The following is a 20,217-nucleotide window of genomic DNA, read 5'->3' on the forward strand; positions in this document are numbered from 1 at the left end:
TACCACTTAAAAACATTTTATGAACATATTTTATTCAAAGTTTCTATTGTACTGCAGCACAACAATGTTTACGTAAAATTCGTAACAACGGGTGATTGTGGTTTTTATTGTAAAGCGGAACAGCTCGCTTGTGACATGATGTCATGAAGTAAATCAGGTGAATAATATACGTGTATATATTTATTTTTTACTATATTGTTTCATATAGCTGGGCTTTAGCGATTACAGAGTTGTAGAAACATTCCTTATTCTTGGAATTATCGTATTTTGCTCTATATAGAGTACGAAGGATGATGCAATTAAGTATATATGCATAGTCTTACGAAAATATGTGAGAATATGTAAAATATCAGTAATAAAAGCTATGGCTGAAGATCCCAAAGTAGTGTGTATGAGATCAGTTCTTGGCGCACATATGGCGTAAAAATGTACAATTGTACAAATTTGATGTCAACATCATTTGAAGCCGGAGCCAACGGTTATATTCCAAATGTTAGATACTCAATTCATCTACTTAGGAACTTAGTTCATTCGACTCGGTCTCGGTGTAAAGACTCGACTTTCTAATTTCGATTATACTTGAAGGATTTGTTGTAGTATTTGTACAAAGATGGATAAATTCGTAATAGAAATAAAGATCGGCCTTCTCATATTTTATCATTAGCAGCCTTGCCTAAACATACAACGTAGTTTTAAATTAGTCAAAATACAAACACCCACTGCGTGATATCAAAACTTAACAACAAAACACCAGCACATCACTATAGAAAAGCACATGTCATAAGGTTCCTTGTGTTCTTGTTTTTTTAGGATCTAGACAACAATTATGTCAATGAGAGGTAGTAGAAGTTATGCAACGTCTACAGACATTCCGATTCCAAGGGTTAAATTTAAGGATGAAGACAAGAAAAGTAGAGAAAACTACATTATAATTAAAACTATCGAGATTGTTCGAAATTCAAACGAGTATAAATCTTCAAAAGAACTAAAACTTGCAGACTTCGACATTAAGGCAAAAGGCTTTAATGAAAATCAAATATGTCCCCTTTTTCGAAAGTACGACTCAAGAGACTTTATGATCGCTCGATTTGATTCCAAATGCCCCAAGCAGGTGACGACCCAGATTTTAAGCACAGGCGTTGACGTGTGTTATGAAAAGAAACCGGAGTCGATAGAACGGTACACGTTCTTTGCACATAGTGCAAGTCAGCTGCGCTCTCGTGTTTGCCTTCTTTATAACAATAATCCAAATGTTGGAAAGGCAGAAGACATTATATCCAAGTTTGGGGATTTTGATAAGATAAAAACGTCTGCGAAACGTGCTGCTCGAATTGGATTGCTGCTTTCCACCGCGGGCAAGACAGTCGAACTAAAGGACGAAGATATCTCCCGCATTGGTGATGTAGAGCGAAAAGGGTACACGTTTACCGACGGTTGTGGATACATCTCGCCTGGCGTAGCCCAGCAAGTTGTTACATGTTTAGGCATCTCCGAAAAGTTCAAACATCAAAAATACCCATTTCCTTCAGTTTTGCAAGTTCGTTTACTGGGCTGCAAAGGGGTGTTGGCCCTCAAACCATCTTTAGAGAAGGGGGTGGAGGTTCGCAAGTCTATGGAGAAATTCAATTGGTTATTGCCGGGTCCACATCCACTTGGTGTCGTAGACAAAGGCTATTCGAGGCCGTATGAAATTGGATCGTTGAACAAACAGTTCATTTTGCTTCTTTCCGCTCTTGGTATTAAAGATGAGGTGTTCCTTAAAAAACAAAAGACTTACTTTCAGGAAATAAAGTCGTTAAGAACTAACAAAGAAACAGCGTTTACCTATCTCTGTGCATTTGGTGAAATTGATATCGCGGAACGTTTGCTGAAATCCACTGAGGAGATTGATTCTATTGATGACATCGTTTTAAAAAAGATAAATAGCATCCAGCAAAGAGCTTATTCTTCTCCAAAAACGAGCGACAGCGAATTGGAAAAGAAAAAGAAGACTCCAGCATTGAGATTAAAGATTCCTATAGAAAAATCGAGAAATGTTTACGGCATAAGTGATCCCTCAGAAAATGATTTGAAGTACGGAACTTGTTTCTTTCAACCCACCATTCGTGGGGAAGCAAAACCCGTTGTGGGTAGAATTTTAGCCGCAAAAAATCCCTGTTATAGTCCTGGAGATGTTCGCGTGTTAGATTGCATAGACGTCCCTTGCTGCCATCACCTAGTCGACTGTATTGTATTTCCAACGGACGGAGAAAGACCGCATCCTGACGAGATAGCCGGAAGTGATCTCGATGGTGATAAATTCTTTGTTTGCTGGGATCCTGATCTAGTTCCTTACGAGAGTCACGATCCTGTTTCGTATCCCGCAGCGAAAGTGCCCCCACAGAAGAATATTCAACAAAAAGATTTGATAGCTTATTTTGCGCGGTATTCTAATTCAACCATTGGCAAAATCGATTTCCTCTTTTCCCGCTGGGCCGACCAAAAAGGCGTTGCTTCGATGGAGTGCCAGGAGTTGTCAGCATTGTTTTCAAGGGCTGTGGATTCAGCTAAGACTGGAGAGAGGGTTAACATTCCCAAACATCTTCAAATAGCGTCAAACCCAAAAGATGATTTGCTGAAGGGAAATTTCGTTTGGCACCAAATGGCCGCAGAAGCTTCGTTATTTATCGAAAATAAGGTGATAGGACCTGAGATTTATCACGATATGCAACTGACTGCGGGAACTTTGAAAAATATTCTCTCAAACGAGCTCATTAGTGTGAGTGATTACCAGTTGTTTAGATTTCTTTGTAAGTGGGCAGATCTGGAACATGATGAAGAATCAGAATCACAAGTGTCGCAAATTGCGAAAGAATGCATCGATTTTACTACATTTTCGTTACCCCAGCTTCGTCGAGCTCAAATCGATTGCCCTAGTTTAGGTAAGCACGTTCTTCTAAATCCTTTTATCCGTTCAAGCATTCTCTCTGAAAGTGATTGGCAGGTTCTTATCTCACAACTTTCTGACCAACACTCTCGTTACTCGTTGGTGCTCCGTGCCTGCGCCGAGGAATTCCCGTGGGATATTCTCAACAATATTCTGACATCTGGGCTCGCAAAAATATTGGTTTTTAAATTCCTTATTGGGAGCGTGGAATGGGTTTGCGTGCTCAATATACCACAGCAGCTCCAATCTCGGGATACACTTGAGGTGGATGAATCTGAACATATTCTACCACGAGCGTTCCTGTTCATTCATCAAGAAAATCCAATTTCAGAAAGGTAAATATTGTATATAGTAGGATGAGATGTCAAATAACGTTGACGTTTTGACAAGCAGATGTATGCAACTAATGCAAGCACTTGTGTGTTATACATATACATCAAGAATTGATTAATTTTATTCAAGGTTAATTCTCGATTCCACGTACTCCTTTTTGTTGGAAAATCAACGATTGCAAATCTATCAAGGAACTAAAACAAGAACTTTCATTAGCTTCAATATTAACGACGCAAATGACCTATCTGTTGTCAGCGTCGATTTAAATCGATTTGATACAAGGCTGTCAAGAAAGTTTGGTGGAATCCGAGTAAGAAAAGAAGCGTTTGTAGAGCTGGAAGTTTACTGTCTAGATCCTTATGGATTTCCAATATCAAAAATTCACTTCACTGAGCCCCCAACCTCGCTTGCTCAAAGAGACGAATCTGAGATCACTTTGGAAGTTACATTTCAAAGCGTCGAAGAAGATTTTCCAAATTTGGGAGATGAGTACAGCGGAATCTACTTGGAAGCACAGGAGGAAATGACTAGATTACACAATCTTCATGACACCAGTTCCTTAACAACAGGCGCTTTTACCATTTTTAGTGATCTGCTGGAGAGAATGGATGATCCTCTGGTGAGCGAGACAATATTATTTTTTTAACTTCCTATATTTTACAAATCCTGCCATTATTTAAAACATAGCGTACTGAGGTTGCCATCACAAATTTGCTTAATGCATTTGCCTTTCACTAATGTCACTCAGTCACTGGATTTTGTGGCTTCTGTGAAGTGAGGCTCCGTTCCTCTGAGGCGTTCATTAGGTGATGAGAAGTGCTTCGTATTGAGGCGATAAAGAAGGAGGCGATATTGTTGTTGCTATTTTGATCATGTGTTAAAATTCCATTAAATCTAGACTTATCTAGACAGGGAAATCAACGAAAACCCCGTAGATTGAAGGTTTGAGTGTATTATTTACTACACGTTAAAATCTTACAGGAGCGTCACGATTGGACATGCAAGCTCGAGTCTTTACTTGATGAATGTGGTATAAAATATGGCGATGCAGAGAAATACCAGACTTTAATGTTGTATCTTTTGGAGGGATTGAAGAAGTGTAGTTCTCGTGTTATTTCAGGTATTAAGGTCAACATAACCCTACTTGGCCGAGTTCGAAGAGTTTTGAACCGTATGAGAGAAAACGACGTTCAATTTTCTGTTGAAAATATCATGGAACTATTTGGAAAACTACTATTTGTGCACGACTATTCCACGTCGATATATGTGGTGCGTCTTCTTCAGCAAGGTAGAAAAAGAATAAGATAATTATAAATCTATCGTTTTAAGCTGATATTACATCTGAGAGACAACTTTACTTATTCATTTTATTCAAATACAGGTTTATTTCCCATTTCGAAAGACGAGTTTTCGGTTCATGAGGATTCATACTCCTATTTTATCCACTGGAGTAGTCTCTTGTACATGGAGATCCTTGAAGATGTAAAAGAGCAAGAGTACTTAGAAATGGGAGGTCAATCTGTTGCCTGCGAAGGTAAAGTTTCAATGGAAATAGAAAAAGAAGATGGTAATGATGACAGTGATGGTAAAACTAAAGCTACTAAGAACAACAATCAGCCTATGTGTACAATTTTTGTATTTAATGGGGAAATTAATTGCTTGGTGGGCGACTACCTTGCACTTAGTCCGAGAAACGCATATTCTGCCTTTCGTGAACGAGAGTACATAATGGAAGTGAAAAAGAGCGCGGGAAAACATCTTTACGCCGATCCCGTATGGCCAAATGACAAGGGTGTTCCGGACAGACTCTCAAGATCCCCCGGATGGAAAATTTCGCCATTCCCAAATTTAGTATCGTACAACAGAATGCTCGAAGCGCTGAAGAAACTCTGTACAGAAACCACACTTGAAAATGTGGGTATCTTTGGTGAGCTTTTGAATACCTGGAGTGGGACAAAAAGCGACAGAGAAATCCATGAAGATGAACAGCGAATACCGAAAAATTTCGAAAAAGATGCATGTGGAAGCAAAGACGGAGAAGAACCTGAAATTAATGAAGGTATACATGCATTTATCATGTCTATTTAACTTTCAGCTTGCTGGATTACATTGAATTGAAAACCATTGAACTGATTAAATATTTGATACGGAAGAATTTTTCCCAGGAAGCCAGATTTTCCTTTTGGCATTACTTTGCACATAAAAGTAAAAGCTGCGAAGCATGGAAAATGTTGCCATGCGTGGAAAAACTCCAGCTTTATTGCATGCGTCCACTGATTGTGCCGTACAAAAAAATGGTATCTTGAATTTTCTGGTTTATTTGCCACTAATAAAGAACTAGTGTTATTTATATCACCTAAATTATTAAACCCCACTTTCAGGCGCTAGTCGTAGAGATTCCGGTCTTAATCCGAGTCAAGAAAACGCCGTTCAACAGGCATGTGAAAATTCCTTAACGTTGATCCAAGGTCCACCAGGAACAGGAAAAAGCAAGACGAGCGCAAATATTATTAGGAAACTCTTAGCACAAAATCGGGAAGAAAAAATTCTCGCTGTTGCGGAAACGAATGAGGGTGTGGATAATTTATTAGAGAAAATTGTTCAAGTGTCTGATGATATTCCGCAAAGTCAAATGCTCCGGATCGGTAGTTCAACCTGGATGGTGAGGGAAAGTTTGCGAGAGTATTCATTGGAATCACGATACGAAGAGAGATCAAAAGGGAAGCGGGTTAGAGAAGACTGGATGGATAAGAAAATTGTCAAAAAGATCCTAAAAGAAGCCAGAGTTGTTTGTACAACATGCATTAGCGCTGGTTCAAAAATCTTTGAGGAAGTGGAATTTGAAAAGCTTCTTGTTGATGAGGCATCTCAAGCAACCGAACCCGCGATACTTGTTCCAATGTGCCGAGGTATTTGATTTTTAGTAATTTACATAAAAACGAGGCTTTATAGTTATATTGGTGTACTCAGTAGAGTATATTAATTTGGGATGTTACAAATTTTCAGCTACTTTTTCTAGGAAGTCGCGTATTGGTGCTTGTTGGTGACGACAATCAGCTTCCGCCTACAATAAAAAATAACGAAAATAAACAGCTTGGTGATACGACGTTTAGTCGCCTTCGGAAGTTTGGTTATCCTGTTCACCTTTTGGACACACAATACAGAATGCATCCTTGTATTTCAGAATTCCCTTCTACAACATTTTACAAGGGAAAACTGAAGAATGGTGTGACGGAGAAGGACCGTCCAATTCCCAAGGGATTTTCTTGGCCTGATAAGACGAGACCGCTTGCATTCGTGACTATCCTAAAAGACACGGAGAAACGGTCCGGTCGATCAAGAAAGAATCTTAAAGAGGCAGAGATCGTCAAACGCGTGGTTGATGATGTGATAATAGCTGGTGATCTTTCCAAAGAGGAAATTGGAATTGTTACACCTTACTCTGCACAGGTTTGTCACCATGATCTGCATGATATGTGTAATTTGCATCAGGGGGTTTGCTTTTACAGAAATGAAGTATAGTACAGTGTCAAAAGTGCCGTTGTTTATAAACTAAAACAAAAAGTGTCGATTGAGCGGTCCAAGTCCCTTTCAATTATTAGTATCTTAGTTATCGACTTTAAGGCAAGTTTTATCCAAATTGAATACAATGTTATCATTTTCTGTCAGGTTAAACTCCTGAAGGAGATGATACAGAAGAATTACCAGGGCATTTCTGTAAGAAGTGTTGATGGATTTCAAGGGCAAGAACGCGAGCTTATTATATTTTCTGCCGTCCGTTCAAATGATGTTGGTAAACTTGGCTTTCTTGATGACGATAAAAGGATGAATGTTCTTCTGACTCGAGCTCGTAGAGGTCTCATTGTTATTGGAAATGGTAGCACGTTAGCACAAAACGATTCCACCTGGAAGAAATGGGTCAACTGGATGGAAAAAGAAAAATTGATTATTGACTCAGGTGAAAAATTTATTCTTCAAAATTATTCCTCTGTATGCCTAATGAGTTACAGTTTACAGATAGAGTTTTACAAATGGAACTGCAAAAAATTTGGCATATTGTAATAAATTAGATTTCTGGGACTTGACTTCGCAAATTAAGTATATATACAAATCTATTCAGGCAAATTTCATGGCGTGTCATTTAAATTTACGGTGTTTTACTTCGTTTTGTTTAATGATATTACAGAAACGCTGTTCCCATCATCATCTGAAGGATTAGGAATGACTGCAGGAAGAGGAGGGAGGGGTGGAGCGAGAGGAAGAGGAGGAAGAATACCGGCAGAAAATAGTCGTGGAAGGGGAACACGTGGAAGAAGAGGGAAGATTAGAGGGACTCAGAGGTTCAAGTAATCACAGACACAAAATTTAAGCAGACACAAAATTAAAGGTGATCTTCCCTAACGACAGGCATCTGTCCATATTTCATCTGATAGTGAAGTCATGAAAAATTCACGGGATAGTTCAGTATTTTTGATGTATGATCCTACAGAAGGATTAACTAGTCTAAATTCCTGACTTAACCTCCCTTCCTAGATTAGTCCAAACGCATAGTCTGTCGTCTTCATCACCCTAGTACTGATTATGAACTAAACGTATAAATATTCGTCCCAAATGAAAAAGGTCCCAAATGATAAAATGCATAAAGTTATTCTATAATATGTTTACGCAACCATAGCCTTTTTATCTGCTTGTTGGTTAGGCACAATGTTGAAGTGTTCAAATTTTGACAATTTCAATAAATTTATTGCACTGTTTATCATCAAATACCCTTGTGTATAATCATAGCCGTTTAAAAGTGGTTTAGGAACAATGAGATAATTTCCACGTATTGTCAAACAAAAGTGTGGTTACACAGGCAGTACTTTTGAGGGAACAACCAGTGTTACTTAATTAGGGGCTTTTTTACGATCTTGCCTACCCGATCAAACGAAGCGTGAAATAAATTTTGCAGGGTTGAATTGAGAAACGTGCTGCCATAATCATGTATCAGTACGATTTATTTTTTCTCTGTTGAATGCAGAGTTGTGAAAACAAATTCTAGTCAATGGAGGAGTACTACACCCCTATTCCAGGAAGGTAACAACTAACTATGGACTAACATGTATAAAGATATTAAGCTATATGCATGCCAGTGGCTTCGGTATTAAATAATAAGCCTAAACCATAGCCTAAACAACGATCTATTATTATATTCCAATATAACTAGGGAGCAGCGTGACCACGTCTTCAAACAAATTCGTATCAAATATGGTATAACAACTGCCTCAAAACACTTTCTCGACGTTTCGACCAAGGATCTTCGTTAGTATGGAAGCAAACAAGGGAGAACACATATTTTATATGGGGGCAAAACACGTGATAAAAATATGAGTTGCCTGGCTGTATACAAACATGCGTTTCTCCCATATTTACTTTTATATTAACTCTCTGGACGAAGGTCGACTCGTTCGCGATCTTCCAGGGCAATTTAGTCGAAGCCATTATCGGGTAAAATAGTTTCTGCAGTTAAGGGAAAGGTTCCGTAGTCGAGGAATTCTCTGGCTCTATAGAATTTAACTCGAACGTTTCCCGGGCAGTTTCACTAAGTAGTGACTGGCTTTCTTCCGTTTGTTTTACACAACATCTCAGATTTTGTGTCAATATGAAACCGAAGAGGTTCAATAATGTAAAAACCCCGTAACCAAGAAAGGTATATTTCGATCCAATAGCATTCACCAGTATTCCGCCTAATATCGCTCCTCCTCCTAGTCCTAAACCCCAGTGAACACCTGATAAAATCCCTTGCATTGTTGTAGCTACGCCAGGGTTGAGACCAACAAAAGATACGGCCAGCGCCCATATTAAGGTTGTCGAAACACCATGGAAGATTTCGATCGGCACGACCAGCCATGGATTTTTGATCAAACCATACAAGATAAACCGAAGCGAGGTGAACGAGAATCCAATGTATAGTACTCGATAATGTCCTAACTTTGTTATGGCGTATCCAGCGAAATGGTAAGATACGACTTCGGATAGACATTGTATGCCCGCAACAATGCTGAACAAGAACTGCGTCCCGCCAAGGTCTTGAAGATGCCATAGGAGGAATGTTTGTATAAGACCCCATGAATTGCCAAATTGCTGAATTGTTAGCAGGAAAACAATGGAATCGAAATTTATCAAGGTTCGTATTTTTCCAGTAAAGTTTACCGTCGGTAAGTTTCTACCTTCAAAACGTATAAAAATCGCTGGGATGAATGCCAATGTCATTAGCGCTGCAAATGCGTAGAAACATGGTTGGTAATTAATGTGGTTAGGCAGATTACATTCGAATTTCTCTTGTATGGTACTGACCAGTGAACCGACCACGAAAGATGATATGCCCCAACCCAAAGCTCCCCACTGACGTTGTTTGCCGTAGAAATCCTTTTGATCGCCTAAAAACGAAATAGTTTATACTCTAGTTTGTGTATATACATGCGGGTGTCCCAAAAAAAACGAAAACTAGTATTGAAATCACTCATTGTTAAAATTTGAATGCCGTGTGCACGAATTTTAGCCCTTGGGGATTTAATGCAACTCAGTAAAATGCTAAATGCTTTGTGTTGCTGGAGAAGGGGGACATGTCGAAGGTCATGGTGCCGATTGAGATGCACATTTAAATATTGTTAATAAATATAATTTTCGCGTACGAGCAAATTTTACTGCATCATATGCATGCATAAAAATGTTTATGGCAAACATTTACACACTTGTGGGTCCCAACAGAGTGCTTAGGCATTCAAACTCTAACAATTACATTGTTATGGGTGATTTCAATAGTTTTCGGGTTTTTTGGGACACCCTGTATAGAAGCTTACTCCGATTTCAAATTCGAGTTTGAAACTTTCTGCAAGTAAATCCTCTGAAAAATTGTTTGGAAAAAATACCCCATATTCATACAGCTTATGAGTGATTTGCTTGTCTATCACGAGATTTTTGGCGACAAAATGAGGTATTCACATATTATGTGGGTTTCAGTTTTCACGTGCTTGATATAAGCACGTCATATATAATCATAATTAGTTGTTCTGTGGAGGGGGAGGGGAGATGCGTGTTCTTTCTCGCAAGTACATGTATAAAGCATTAACAAATTAGGTACTGAAAAAACCTAATAATATATTTTTAATATATTTTTCAAATTTCAATAGTATAAAGAGGTAAAATAACAATCCGGTTTACCTAAAACTTGTAAAGTTGCTGTATCGGCAAAGGGAATGGCCGGTGCTGCTACCAGTGTGCCTACGATTGTAATGATCAGCAGTATAATAAATATCCTGTCTGTGTTTCGCCCAGATTTCGGTCCATTTGCCGTTGCGAGGTTTAACACTGCATGGAGTGACCATGGCGAATGTCCCATAGAACTCTCTTCATTCATCTTTCTCTCAGTCATTCCGTCCTCAAAACTCGATTTTACTTCGGAGATCACTTGATTCCAAGTGACATTACTACCCGGTATGTGGTCTGTCTCATTTTTCGACTGACCATTAAAATTTCTTTTCCACTTCCCATGACGCCGGCTGCTAATCAAGTCTAAAGATCTTCTTAAAAGAATTTTATCAAAGAGGGTCCCATTTCTTAAAAATGGCCCTGCGGTCACTGCGCCAAGAACATTATCTAACACCGTCAGCGAGCCGTTATCGTGACACGGTTCAATATCTGTCTTACTCTTCACCAGTGAAAGCGAGAAATTGGAGCAAAGCCAACCTACGACGGATATCAAGAATATGCACTTGCTTTTATGCGTTTTATCAGCCACAATTCCCCATGTGGAACTGCTCACTAGCTGTAGTATCGGTCTTACTCCGAGTAAAACTCCGGTTTGTCGGGCCGATAGCAAAAGCTGTTTGTAAAAAATGGCTAAGTATGGGAACAGGGAACCAACTGCCGAAAAAAATAGAAAGTAGAATGATTTGTATGGCAATAGCTTCACGTTGATCTTCGAACATCGCGAGTTTGTTGCAGGTGATTCTTCTTCGGCTGTTTCCTGTCGAAGCGGATTAAGCTGATCCATCCGGTGATCTGATGATTTGTGTCTTGTGAAGATGCCCGACTCTCAAAGAAATGACGATAAAATCATTTAAAGTTGAATGTATTTCGAGCTTCTACGTTCGTGGCAATTTCTTTTGAATAAATCAGTGCATTTAATTTATGCATGTACTGATCAGCCGTGTCTGCCATAGTGCATGTGATGACTACAAACTGGTACCGGTACTAAGTAACAACATATTCTAAGTTGGAATGATATTGTCTACTAATTATTGCGATATTTGTATTTATACGTCAATCAAAATAACGAGCATTGTGGGCATCTAATGATTCCTCCGAAGTGCATGAGTAATCCTATCGAAAAAGGCAAATGCTATATTATATTATATTGTTTGGCGATATTTATGTACTGACTACTGGTTTTTTAATAACGGATACTTTATTTTAAATCTTATCACGATGTGAGTACTGAGTAGTTCGACTATAAATACTCATGAGGAAGCTCGTTCCCAGGCTGGGATTCCCTTAGCTTGGCTTTGACAAAGCACATAAATAGTTTTATTTTGGGATTTTGCTTCTGATTGAGAAACCCTGGGAATGAGGTTTCTATAGGGAGCGGACGGTATATAAATTTGCAAAGTTTACACCAAAAATCCCGATACTTTTATTATGGAAGTTCAGATGTAAAGGAGTATATATTAAATGAGTTATACGCTAAAATATCGCAACTTAAATTGCGTATTTATATAGATATTTGGCATTTCTCTGCGGTGAATCAATGAAAACAAAATAAAACACAATCAGATAAAAGTCTTATTTTTTTATACAAACCCTAAACAATATACAAGACTAAATGCGTTCATGCGGTCAATGCTCCGCCACAGTCTTTTACTGAAGATACCCTTGAATACACTGTTGGATAACCTCGGCCATCTTGTCATATCCCACGGGATTTAGGTGAATGTGGTCATTCCAATACAACTTTTGCATTTGTTTTGGAAGAGTGCTCCGTGGTAATTTATACGCGAGATCACAGAGAACTGTATTATCTCTTACTTCCGTCGCGTACTTTCTTAGAGCCGCATTCACGCTAAGTCTCATATTACGTATGGACCGAAATTCAGGCCAAAATTCGTATGCAGTTTCGGGTATTGTCATTAACATCGTTCTTGCTCCACGGCTGTGTGCTATCTCATGAAGCTTCTCGATATCCTTCACTATCTTAGGACTCCAAACACCTATCAACTGTTGAGTGAAATCTTGGTCATCTCCAAAATTTTTCACATGCGCTACGTCATTGGTTCCTCCCAGGATTAGCACCCAGTCAAATCGCGTGCCTTCATCTAGAACTTTTGGTAATCGTTTTGTCATGCTTCCATGAACCATTTCACCGATCACGCCTCGAGTTTCAATACGGTATCGATGGCTTCCTTTTGTATTAAGCAATTGGCTTAATCTAATGCTGTATGGATGCTTTCCACGACCGTGATTGAAGAAACCACTTGTTAAACTATCTCCGAAACACAGTATGTTGATTGACTGTCCTGCTTGATACGAACGGTATCGACTATTACTGGAGGAATACGAAGAATAACCATAACGATTTTTAAGCTGCGGAGAGCGAGAATTCTCAGCTTGTTGAGGTGTAACGGTGGGAATAAAAGATCTTTGAGTATTTTCTTGTTCTTGATTCGGCTCAGTGTTAAGGTAGCGAAGATTGGGTGTAAATGCCCCGAATCTTTGTGGTTGCTGTGGTTGTTGTTGTTCCAACAGTTGCTGTGGTTGTTGTTTTTGTTGTTGTTCCTGTGGTTGTTGTTGCTGTTGTTGTTGTTGTTTTTGTTGTTGTTGCTGTTGTTGTTGCTGTGGTTGTTGCTGTGGTTGTTGTTGGTTGTTGTTGTTGCTGTGGTTGTTGCTGTGGTTGTTGCTGTTGCTGTTGCTGTTGTTGTTGTTGTTGTTGTTGTTGTTGTTGCTGTGACTGTTGTAGTTGTTGCTGTTGTTCGTGTTCGTGTTCCTGTTCTTGTTCTTGTTCCTGTGGTGGATGGATTTGTTGAGGTGTTGATAGTTGTGACGATACTTGCATCGTTGGTGGCAATGATGGTGTGTTTGGTGTCACATTAATTCTATGAGGTGCCTTATTTGTAGTTTTTGATTTGCGGGTGCTAATTGTATCACCAACCTCTTTCAATAAATTGTTCATTTGCTCTTTACTGGAAGGCCCTAATGATGTCTTCTTTGCTTGTACATTATTCTGCGGCATACCAAACTTTTCCAAAAGCTTTGAAAACTGAATCTTCATTTGCTGGTCTGGTGTAGTTGTACCCTTTGTAGGCTCTTTCGTAGGAGAAATGGTTGTTTTGCCAATATTTTGTTGTGCAAGAAGAGTTGGAAGAAAGTTCTTGAAAAGATCTTCAATAGATGGCTTTGTATGTGCTTTAGGGGTCACAGGTAGTCTCTTTTGTGACTTAGTTTTGGTTACACTAATTGAATTAGTGAGTATATTTTTCAATATGGCTTTTATGCTTCCCTCATTTTGTTCTTTATGTGGTTTTTGTGCAAACTGATGTCTTTGTTTGTTATATTTTTTTATCGGGAATTTTATTTTGGAGACTTTAGATTTGACGTGTTTGGAAGGAACAACAGAATCCAGTTTCCTTTTTAATAAAGCCATCAGCAACTTTCTTGGGTCATCGCTCCTGTCTTTTGTATTCGTCTTTTTTGACAACTCGTGCAACATACGTTCATAAATGTTATTTATGTTAGCCTTCTTATGTTGTACTCTGCTTTTTGCCTTATTTTTATTTCTTAGCTTTTTTAGTCTTGACCAAATAACTTGCTCAGGGCGTGGTGTAGTTTTAAGTTTCACATCCATAATATCGTCATTACCAAAATCCTCGTCGAAATCATCAAGTTCATCGTTGTCGACTTCTACCCTGTCATTAACTTTGTGTACGTTTGCAATATTCTTATTTCTTGTTTTACTTACTTTGTGAGTATCGGAGTCGATGTTAACATCAACATCGTCAATATCATCATTGTCTTGAACGTCAATTTCGTCGTCATCGCCCTGTTTAGTCTTGCGTGGTCTGCTCTTTTTCTTGTGTCTGTTATTGTACTTCTCGTCTCTATTCCCCTTTGAATTAGTATTCCTTGCACTTGTCTCAGCATAAAATTCATCGTCTTTATCGTCATCGGCGCCGTTCATCGTGTCTTCTTGATCCTCACTGGTAGACTTTTGAGGTTTGCGTTTTCTGTCACTGTCCATGTCTTCGTCAAAATCACTGTCATCTTCATCTAATCCTTCTTTATCCTCGTCATTGTTGTCGTATTTATCCATATCATCGTCACTGAGCTTCTCTTTGTAAGAATCAGAGTTATGGTTGCTTTTAGGTTCCTCGGCTACTCGAATCTTATCTTTATGCTTATCATCCACTAAATTTTTGTCGTGCAGTCTATCACTGTTCTCCACTTTGTTTTTTACTTTACTATTATCATCATAATCTATTGTTTCCACGTGTTTCCGCATGTGGATTGGCTTTCTAGGTTCATAATCGCCCTCATCAAGCGTTGTGTCGTGACGATGTTTAATTCTACTATGTTTTGGATTTTGAGGTTCATCATTTGCCCTGCATAACGAAACTATGTATGAAATTTGATCTTGGCTCCTAGATGTTTTCTTAAGCAATATTTTCCCATTAGTTATAAAATAGAATTTTTGACAAATCTGTTTTCTTTTAATGGCGATTTTTTCATCATCATCATCATCGCCATCGTCGAGTTCTAAATCATCGTCATCACTTTCATGTTTTATCGAGTTACCGGGAACACGAACATATCTACAGGAAAGTATTGTGTACTTATACTTTCTTTGTCTACTCAAATATTTCTTATCTAAATGGACTTCGCCGTTTGTCTTGAAAGATTGTAACGTCTTGCAATGTTTAACGCGATGTATATCACGATGCCACCCCCTTACTTTTGATTTATGACTCACTGCCTTGTGATTGTTTGAAAATTGCTTTGAGTGAACATGAATAGACTTTTGGTGCTTGGTGACCTTTCGGGACACTTTCTTCTTTTTGTGTCTTTCTTTTGCATGAGAATGTTTACCTCGATTCTTCTCTTTCGTTTTTCTTAATTTTCCCTTTCTGTTCCTTCTACGCGTCATTTTAGTTGGCTCAAAATTACTAGGATGAGCTATCACAGATTTCTTATCATTCTTGACGATTTTGTTTCCTTTCGCCTCTTTTATTTTCTTTCTAACTCTGTTTCGGAATGCCTTCTTGCTCGCTTTCCTTTTTCGTTCTTGGTGAGAAATTTTATTCTTCTTGTGATTTGTTAGTTTTCTCCTCTTCTTCCAAAACTTTTTCGTCCTCTTTGTATTACTTGATGAAGTAATGCTGGGGAGACCTTTTAGAAAGTCGTCTTGTTTATGACCCTCTTCCAAAGGCCACCTATGAATCCTATCCTCAGTTTCATCTTGGACCATCGAATTACCTGTTTTATCAAAATGTTTATTCGATTTTGAATTAGCATCGTTTGTCGGCGAACTTTTGTGGTAACTCAGTTTGTCTTCCCTTGCTTTGCTATTGACCTGGACTAGTGGTGAATTGTAACCACTCAGTTCCTGGGTTTGATTGCTACTCCAATAGTTATCATAAGGATTCCAAGTATATGAACCAAAATCTGCATTATTATCTCTTAGATACGTATTTCCAATGTTTTGATCAGACCAGGCATTTCCATACGTGTTCACTCCTTTGTTACTCGAAGTCCATTTACCCGAGGCACTGTCGTAATAATAGCTATTCCAATTAGGTGTGGTCGTCGGCTTAAACGAATCTACATGATCGTTATCTGTTTCTTTGATCCAACCAAATCCACTTCCCGGCTTGCCTAATTTTATCCCTGACCAACTCGTTGATCCCCATTTGCCATAATTATTCATATTTGATATGGCTCTATGGCGACTTCGAAATGTTGATCCGGAATTTTGCTGTAGTTTTTGGTTGATCTTGGTTAACCCTGAAGCGCTGTTCCCAGAATAGGGCCACGCCTGAACGTTTGAGTTAACGTCCCAAGTCGCACCGACCCAAGAATTTTCAAGGTTTGAGTCAGATTTGAAACCACTGTTTGAAATATACTGTCGTGAAGACTGATCGTCTTGATTATAAGAAGGATCACTAATTGATGCAATTCCTGAAGTTGAAGTCTCGGCAGCTGTCCTTCCATATCCGTAATTACTGATTTGGTTAGGAGATTTCCAATAATCGGTAGATGGGTTATTAGATCTAGATGCTTGGCCTTGGTTAGCCTTTGGAAAGTTTGTGGCATAGGAGGAAGAATATGAATTTATTTTCGGTTGATGGATTTGATTATCATTACCACTATAGCTGCCATAATAGTGATTTTCCCCGGAATTCGAGTAACCTTTGTAGTTGAAATTTTCCTGGCTGTGCCAATCATTTTCAGGCACACCGTAAATGTCAGTCTTCTTTTCCCTCGCAGTTTTTAGGTCTGTTGATCCAGTGATGCTGGTAGATACTTTGCCTAAGACCGTACTAAGTTTAGGCCATTTTGTTGGAAATCCTTTTGACAATGACTCGTTGTTAGAAGGACGTGATCCGGTTGATACTGTGCTGCTGTTGTGTTTTCGATTGTGGTATTTACCGTGATTGTTGTTGGGTAGTGAGACGAGCTTCCTAAATATGTATACCAGCACAAGAAGAAGGAGAAAAATGATGACATAGAATATCACCGAATGAGCAACCTTTTGGCAGCTGAAAAGTTCATGCAACTTTGTGCAAGATGAGTCCACAACATTATTGAAGTTCGCAAATATTTTGGCCTTTCCCGAGCTGGCTTTACGATCAGCCTTGCTTTGTTTTTCAGTTTCTTCAACATTTCCTGATACCATTACACGAATTCTTCCTACAAACAGTTTAAAAGTAATGTAAAATAGAGTTAATGATCACCTTATGGCTGGATTTACAAATAATTGTATCCACTACATCTTGGTTCGTTAAGTATGACGTGGTAATTACTGACAAGAATACGTTGAAACAGCAAACAGATGCATTGCACACACTATACAACTTCAATTAGGAAACGTCATTCAATCTACTCGAATTAAATTAATTCCTAATCATGTAATACATATACTACTCCTAGTCTACTATACAATATCCGGTGTATTTAGTATAACGGAAAATTATCTTTCTTTGACTTTGTATAATATTGTAACCGGCGGTTATTTGTTTGAACGACTGCATTTTTTGAATCGTTCAACCCACAGTGATTGTATTTAAAAAGGGAAAACATATACATTGTTTCGGTTCAGGTTAGTATAAGCCGTATGGCGAACCGAATAGTATGTAATTTAGTTATTTAGTTATCTTTATTGCCCTGACACTGCACTGACAAACTGCACCTATACTGTGTAAGTGTAAACAATTTTGGATACCGGCTATATCGATCTGTACATCATTAAACTTAAATCTTAAATTAATTTTAAGTAGTACAATTGTAACTTATTTGCCTCATTTTCGTCAATTGTCATTCTTCTGTAGCTTTGATTAACGGAGCATAATCTTTGCTTCTACATGGTTACTGATTAAGTAACTGATGGATGACATTTTTTACGCTTAAACTATCCATGCGTGTTCACTATAGAATTTCTTTCGGCTCTTTTAAAATAAAGTTGTCCAGAGTTGGTGAAGAGAGGCAGTTGAATAGATTGTTGATATTTTATATAATGCTTCACTTACATGACATTTGTTCCGATACTTTCTCCAGGAGACAAACAACATAAAATTTGTGAAGTGGAGTGGAACCTGTTAACTTCGTTCAACCGTAAGGAAAAAAGCATTAGAGCGAGAATGTTATTAATTTTTGCCCAGATTCCGTAGCAAAATCCTGTCATTCGTTATCGCGGCTACATCCAGTTTTCCTACTAGCGATGTCGTTTCACGAAAAACATCGTTAAATATCACTTCTTTAGGTGTGGCGTGTTTGTGAATATTAAAGACATATTATTTTTAGATATCCTGCCGATGCCCAGGCTGGTCACATGACTGAGAGGTAGCGAGGGAAATTTGAAAATTTCCTTATAGTCTTTTATAACTGCATGAGCGAAATGTCATAAAAAAGAATCTGCGCTATATAACTTATGTTTTTGAAATATACACACAATAAATAACCAATTCTTTCTAACACAACATTGTTGCCAAAAGGGTGGATTTTGCGAGAGAAGAACAAACGATCTTTACCGTTGCCCTACAGCATAAGACGTAAATTCAATGACGTAGCCAGCTGAACAATTTGGTCTCGTTATGTGCAAAGTGTTGTGTATGTGAAGTGTTGAAGGGGTTTTAGGAGCAGGAAGGTATATTAACATTCGATTATTAAGACTTGATCGGGAACGTTTCCGGCCAGAAATGCAACTCGGGTCCCTTGGCAGGAATCGATTGTGATCACGCCTCTGCGAATCCGGGGCATGCTCTTATCACTAAACTACGTAGAATGTTGCTTGTGGAGGATGCATGAAGTTACGTGTATGTAAAGATGTTTTGGTAGTGCTTGCTGTTTAAGAGGTGTCACATATGGAGTGGAAATTGCATTTCTTTTCTTGCATTCGAACGTAAATGAAAATCAATGGTGTTTTAGGAGAAGTAAGGCAGAAAAATGCGATTAATCGTATAGTTGATGATTAATCGTACAGTTAATGTCTTTATTTATCTGAGATGGCGATTAAATTCCTGCATGGATGTACTAAACTTTTCTATACATGCATGGATGAATTTGTCGGCACTGGCATAGTTGAAAATCATGTCGAAATACTATTGATATATTATACCTTTGACCAGTAGCGTAGCCAGCCTGTCGATTTGTCCCGCTATGCTAATATTTTGCTGTTCACTCACTGTGAAAACAATAGATTTCTAAGGACATCAATAATTATAACAAGATGCCTGCTCAAGGCGTTCACTCCGCCTGCGTGCCAACTGATGTACATAATTCATCCGTGGACCGTGTAACCCAGGGCTTCTCGGTCAAAAATAAAATTGTTTTGGGTTACCTGTAGAAATGCAAACTTCTGTCGCCCAAAACTACGACTACTAAAAGGAAAAAAGACCATGGTATTTTAAGACTTCGCATACGCAGGCGGAGTAATAACTCGAAATTTACATGGCGGGACAAAATCGTCAGGCTGGCTACGACACTGTCTTTGAGTCAGATTTTGGATACAGAGTTTAATTAAAATCTCTATAACTCCTATAATAAGCTGGCACCACTACGTGATATTCTTATTGCAATATCTGCTAATACATGCATGCAAGCAATATCTATCCCCCTATCCTCTTGCTCACGGCTATACTAACAATTGCACCAAACCTGGTACAATCATAAGTGTTTAACGGCAAGCTGATGTCTAATGGAATTTTATGGAAGAGTCTCGTACTGAATTGTATGATTAAGTGTCGTGATTAAATATACGGCACTTGTAGCGACGACGTAAGTTCGCCAATAAAATCAGGCAGGTACAGCATTGTTCAGAGAGGATCAAGAATTACTATTCACTCCGTTTTTCTTTTCATTCTACCTCTAGGATACCCGTTTTGACTAGACAGGTACAAAAGCTTCATTTGCATACGTCAAGTCGCTAGAGAAGCGTTGAAGGCTGAAATACGATACTATGAATTGTTAGCTTTTTCCTTTAAGAAATACGAAAATGTACATCTAAGTACACGGTAGTATTCTACCGTCTCAGTACAGCTAAACGCTTGTTGCACAAGTTGAATGTGCCGGCGGTTTTTTTTTGAAAATGATGAGTGAAGTTGATCATGATGACGATGAAGTCGTGACATTATTGGAGGAAAAGGAAAGTGAGAACAAGCGATGGAAGAATGATGGCTGCATAAGGACTCAATTTATTGCTCCAAAACTATTCT

The 20,217-nt window shown here is 38.5% G+C and overlaps 5 protein-coding genes across 6 annotated transcripts in view; 3 read left to right on the forward strand and 2 right to left on the reverse strand.

Moving 5' to 3' along the window:
• On the forward strand, positions 1 to 9,105 carry LOC114538372. Of its 2 annotated transcripts, XM_028559549.1 has the most exons (10): positions 1 to 157; positions 811 to 3,261; positions 3,389 to 3,878; positions 4,241 to 4,547; positions 4,641 to 5,318; positions 5,641 to 6,168; positions 6,279 to 6,709; positions 6,929 to 7,217; positions 7,446 to 7,646; positions 9,055 to 9,105. In XM_028559549.1, the coding sequence occupies exons 2-9, from the start codon at positions 827 to 829 to the stop codon at positions 7,607 to 7,609; spliced, it is 5,322 nt and encodes a 1,773-aa protein (XP_028415350.1). In that variant the 5' UTR covers positions 1 to 157; positions 811 to 826; the 3' UTR covers positions 7,610 to 7,646; positions 9,055 to 9,105. The 2 variants fall into 2 exon arrangements, with proteins under 2 accessions (XP_028415350.1, XP_028415349.1); XM_028559548.1 differs by lacking the exon at positions 9,055 to 9,105 and having other exon boundaries at positions 7,446 to 7,908.
• Positions 7,943 to 11,915, reverse strand: LOC114538376 (major facilitator superfamily domain-containing protein 6-like). The gene is made up of 2 exons (XM_028559558.1): positions 10,463 to 11,915; positions 7,943 to 9,678 (listed from the first exon to the last, which is right to left on the reverse strand). The coding sequence occupies exons 1-2, from the start codon at positions 11,292 to 11,294 to the stop codon at positions 8,765 to 8,767; spliced, it is 1,746 nt and encodes a 581-aa protein (XP_028415359.1). The 5' UTR covers positions 11,295 to 11,915; the 3' UTR covers positions 7,943 to 8,764.
• The window catches only part of LOC114538375 (mediator of RNA polymerase II transcription subunit 15-like), a 25,161-nt gene continuing 14,294 nt past the window's right edge, over positions 9,351 to 20,217 (forward strand). Inside the window, exon 1 of the mRNA XM_028559555.1 lies at positions 9,351 to 9,425. The gene's annotated coding sequence lies outside the window, so the exon portion shown is untranslated. The remainder of the gene's footprint in view (positions 9,426 to 20,217) is intronic.
• LOC114538387 (protein PFC0760c-like) lies at positions 11,963 to 18,268 on the reverse strand. The gene is made up of 3 exons (XM_028559566.1): positions 18,034 to 18,268; positions 13,246 to 17,197; positions 11,963 to 12,842 (listed from the first exon to the last, which is right to left on the reverse strand). Exons 2-3 carry the CDS (start codon positions 17,181 to 17,183, stop codon positions 12,158 to 12,160), a joined length of 4,623 nt encoding a protein of 1,540 aa, XP_028415367.1. The 5' UTR covers positions 17,184 to 17,197; positions 18,034 to 18,268; the 3' UTR covers positions 11,963 to 12,157.
• LOC114538388 (major facilitator superfamily domain-containing protein 6-like) overlaps positions 20,091 to 20,217 on the forward strand; it is a 1,790-nt gene continuing 1,663 nt past the window's right edge. The window contains exon 1 of the mRNA XM_028559567.1: positions 20,091 to 20,151. Coding sequence (XP_028415368.1) covers positions 20,091 to 20,151 — 61 coding nt within the window. The remainder of the gene's footprint in view (positions 20,152 to 20,217) is intronic.

Source organism: Dendronephthya gigantea, unplaced genomic scaffold (assembly GCF_004324835.1).
Source record: "Dendronephthya gigantea isolate DGI-Jeju-01 unplaced genomic scaffold, DenGig_1.0 000181F, whole genome shotgun sequence".
NCBI lineage: Eukaryota > Metazoa > Cnidaria > Anthozoa > Malacalcyonacea > Nephtheidae > Dendronephthya > Dendronephthya gigantea.

Bases quoted from the DNA above. Each gene is read 5' to 3' on its own strand.
- LOC114538387 (XM_028559566.1), bottom strand. From the start codon at position 17,183: ATGGTATCAGGAAATGTTGAAGAAACTGAAAAACAAAGCAAGGCTGAT. The intron at 12,843-13,245 runs GTCACAGCAACA...GTATTCCTCCAG, and splicing joins CAACAGCAACAACTACAACA to TAATAGTCGATACCGTTCGT.
- LOC114538376 (XM_028559558.1), bottom strand. From the start codon at position 11,294: ATGGATCAGCTTAATCCGCTTCGACAGGAAACAGCCGAAGAAGAATCA. The intron at 9,679-10,462 runs GTAAACCGGATT...TTTCGTTTTTAG, and splicing joins AGCAACTTTACAAGTTTTAG to GCGATCAAAAGGATTTCTAC.
- LOC114538372 (XM_028559549.1), top strand. From the start codon at position 827: ATGTCAATGAGAGGTAGTAGAAGTTATGCAACGTCTACAGACATTCCG. The intron at 3,262-3,388 runs GTAAATATTGTA...ATTTTATTCAAG, and splicing joins GAAAATCCAATTTCAGAAAG to GTTAATTCTCGATTCCACGT. The intron at 4,548-4,640 runs GTAGAAAAAGAA...ATTCAAATACAG, and splicing joins GGTGCGTCTTCTTCAGCAAG to GTTTATTTCCCATTTCGAAA.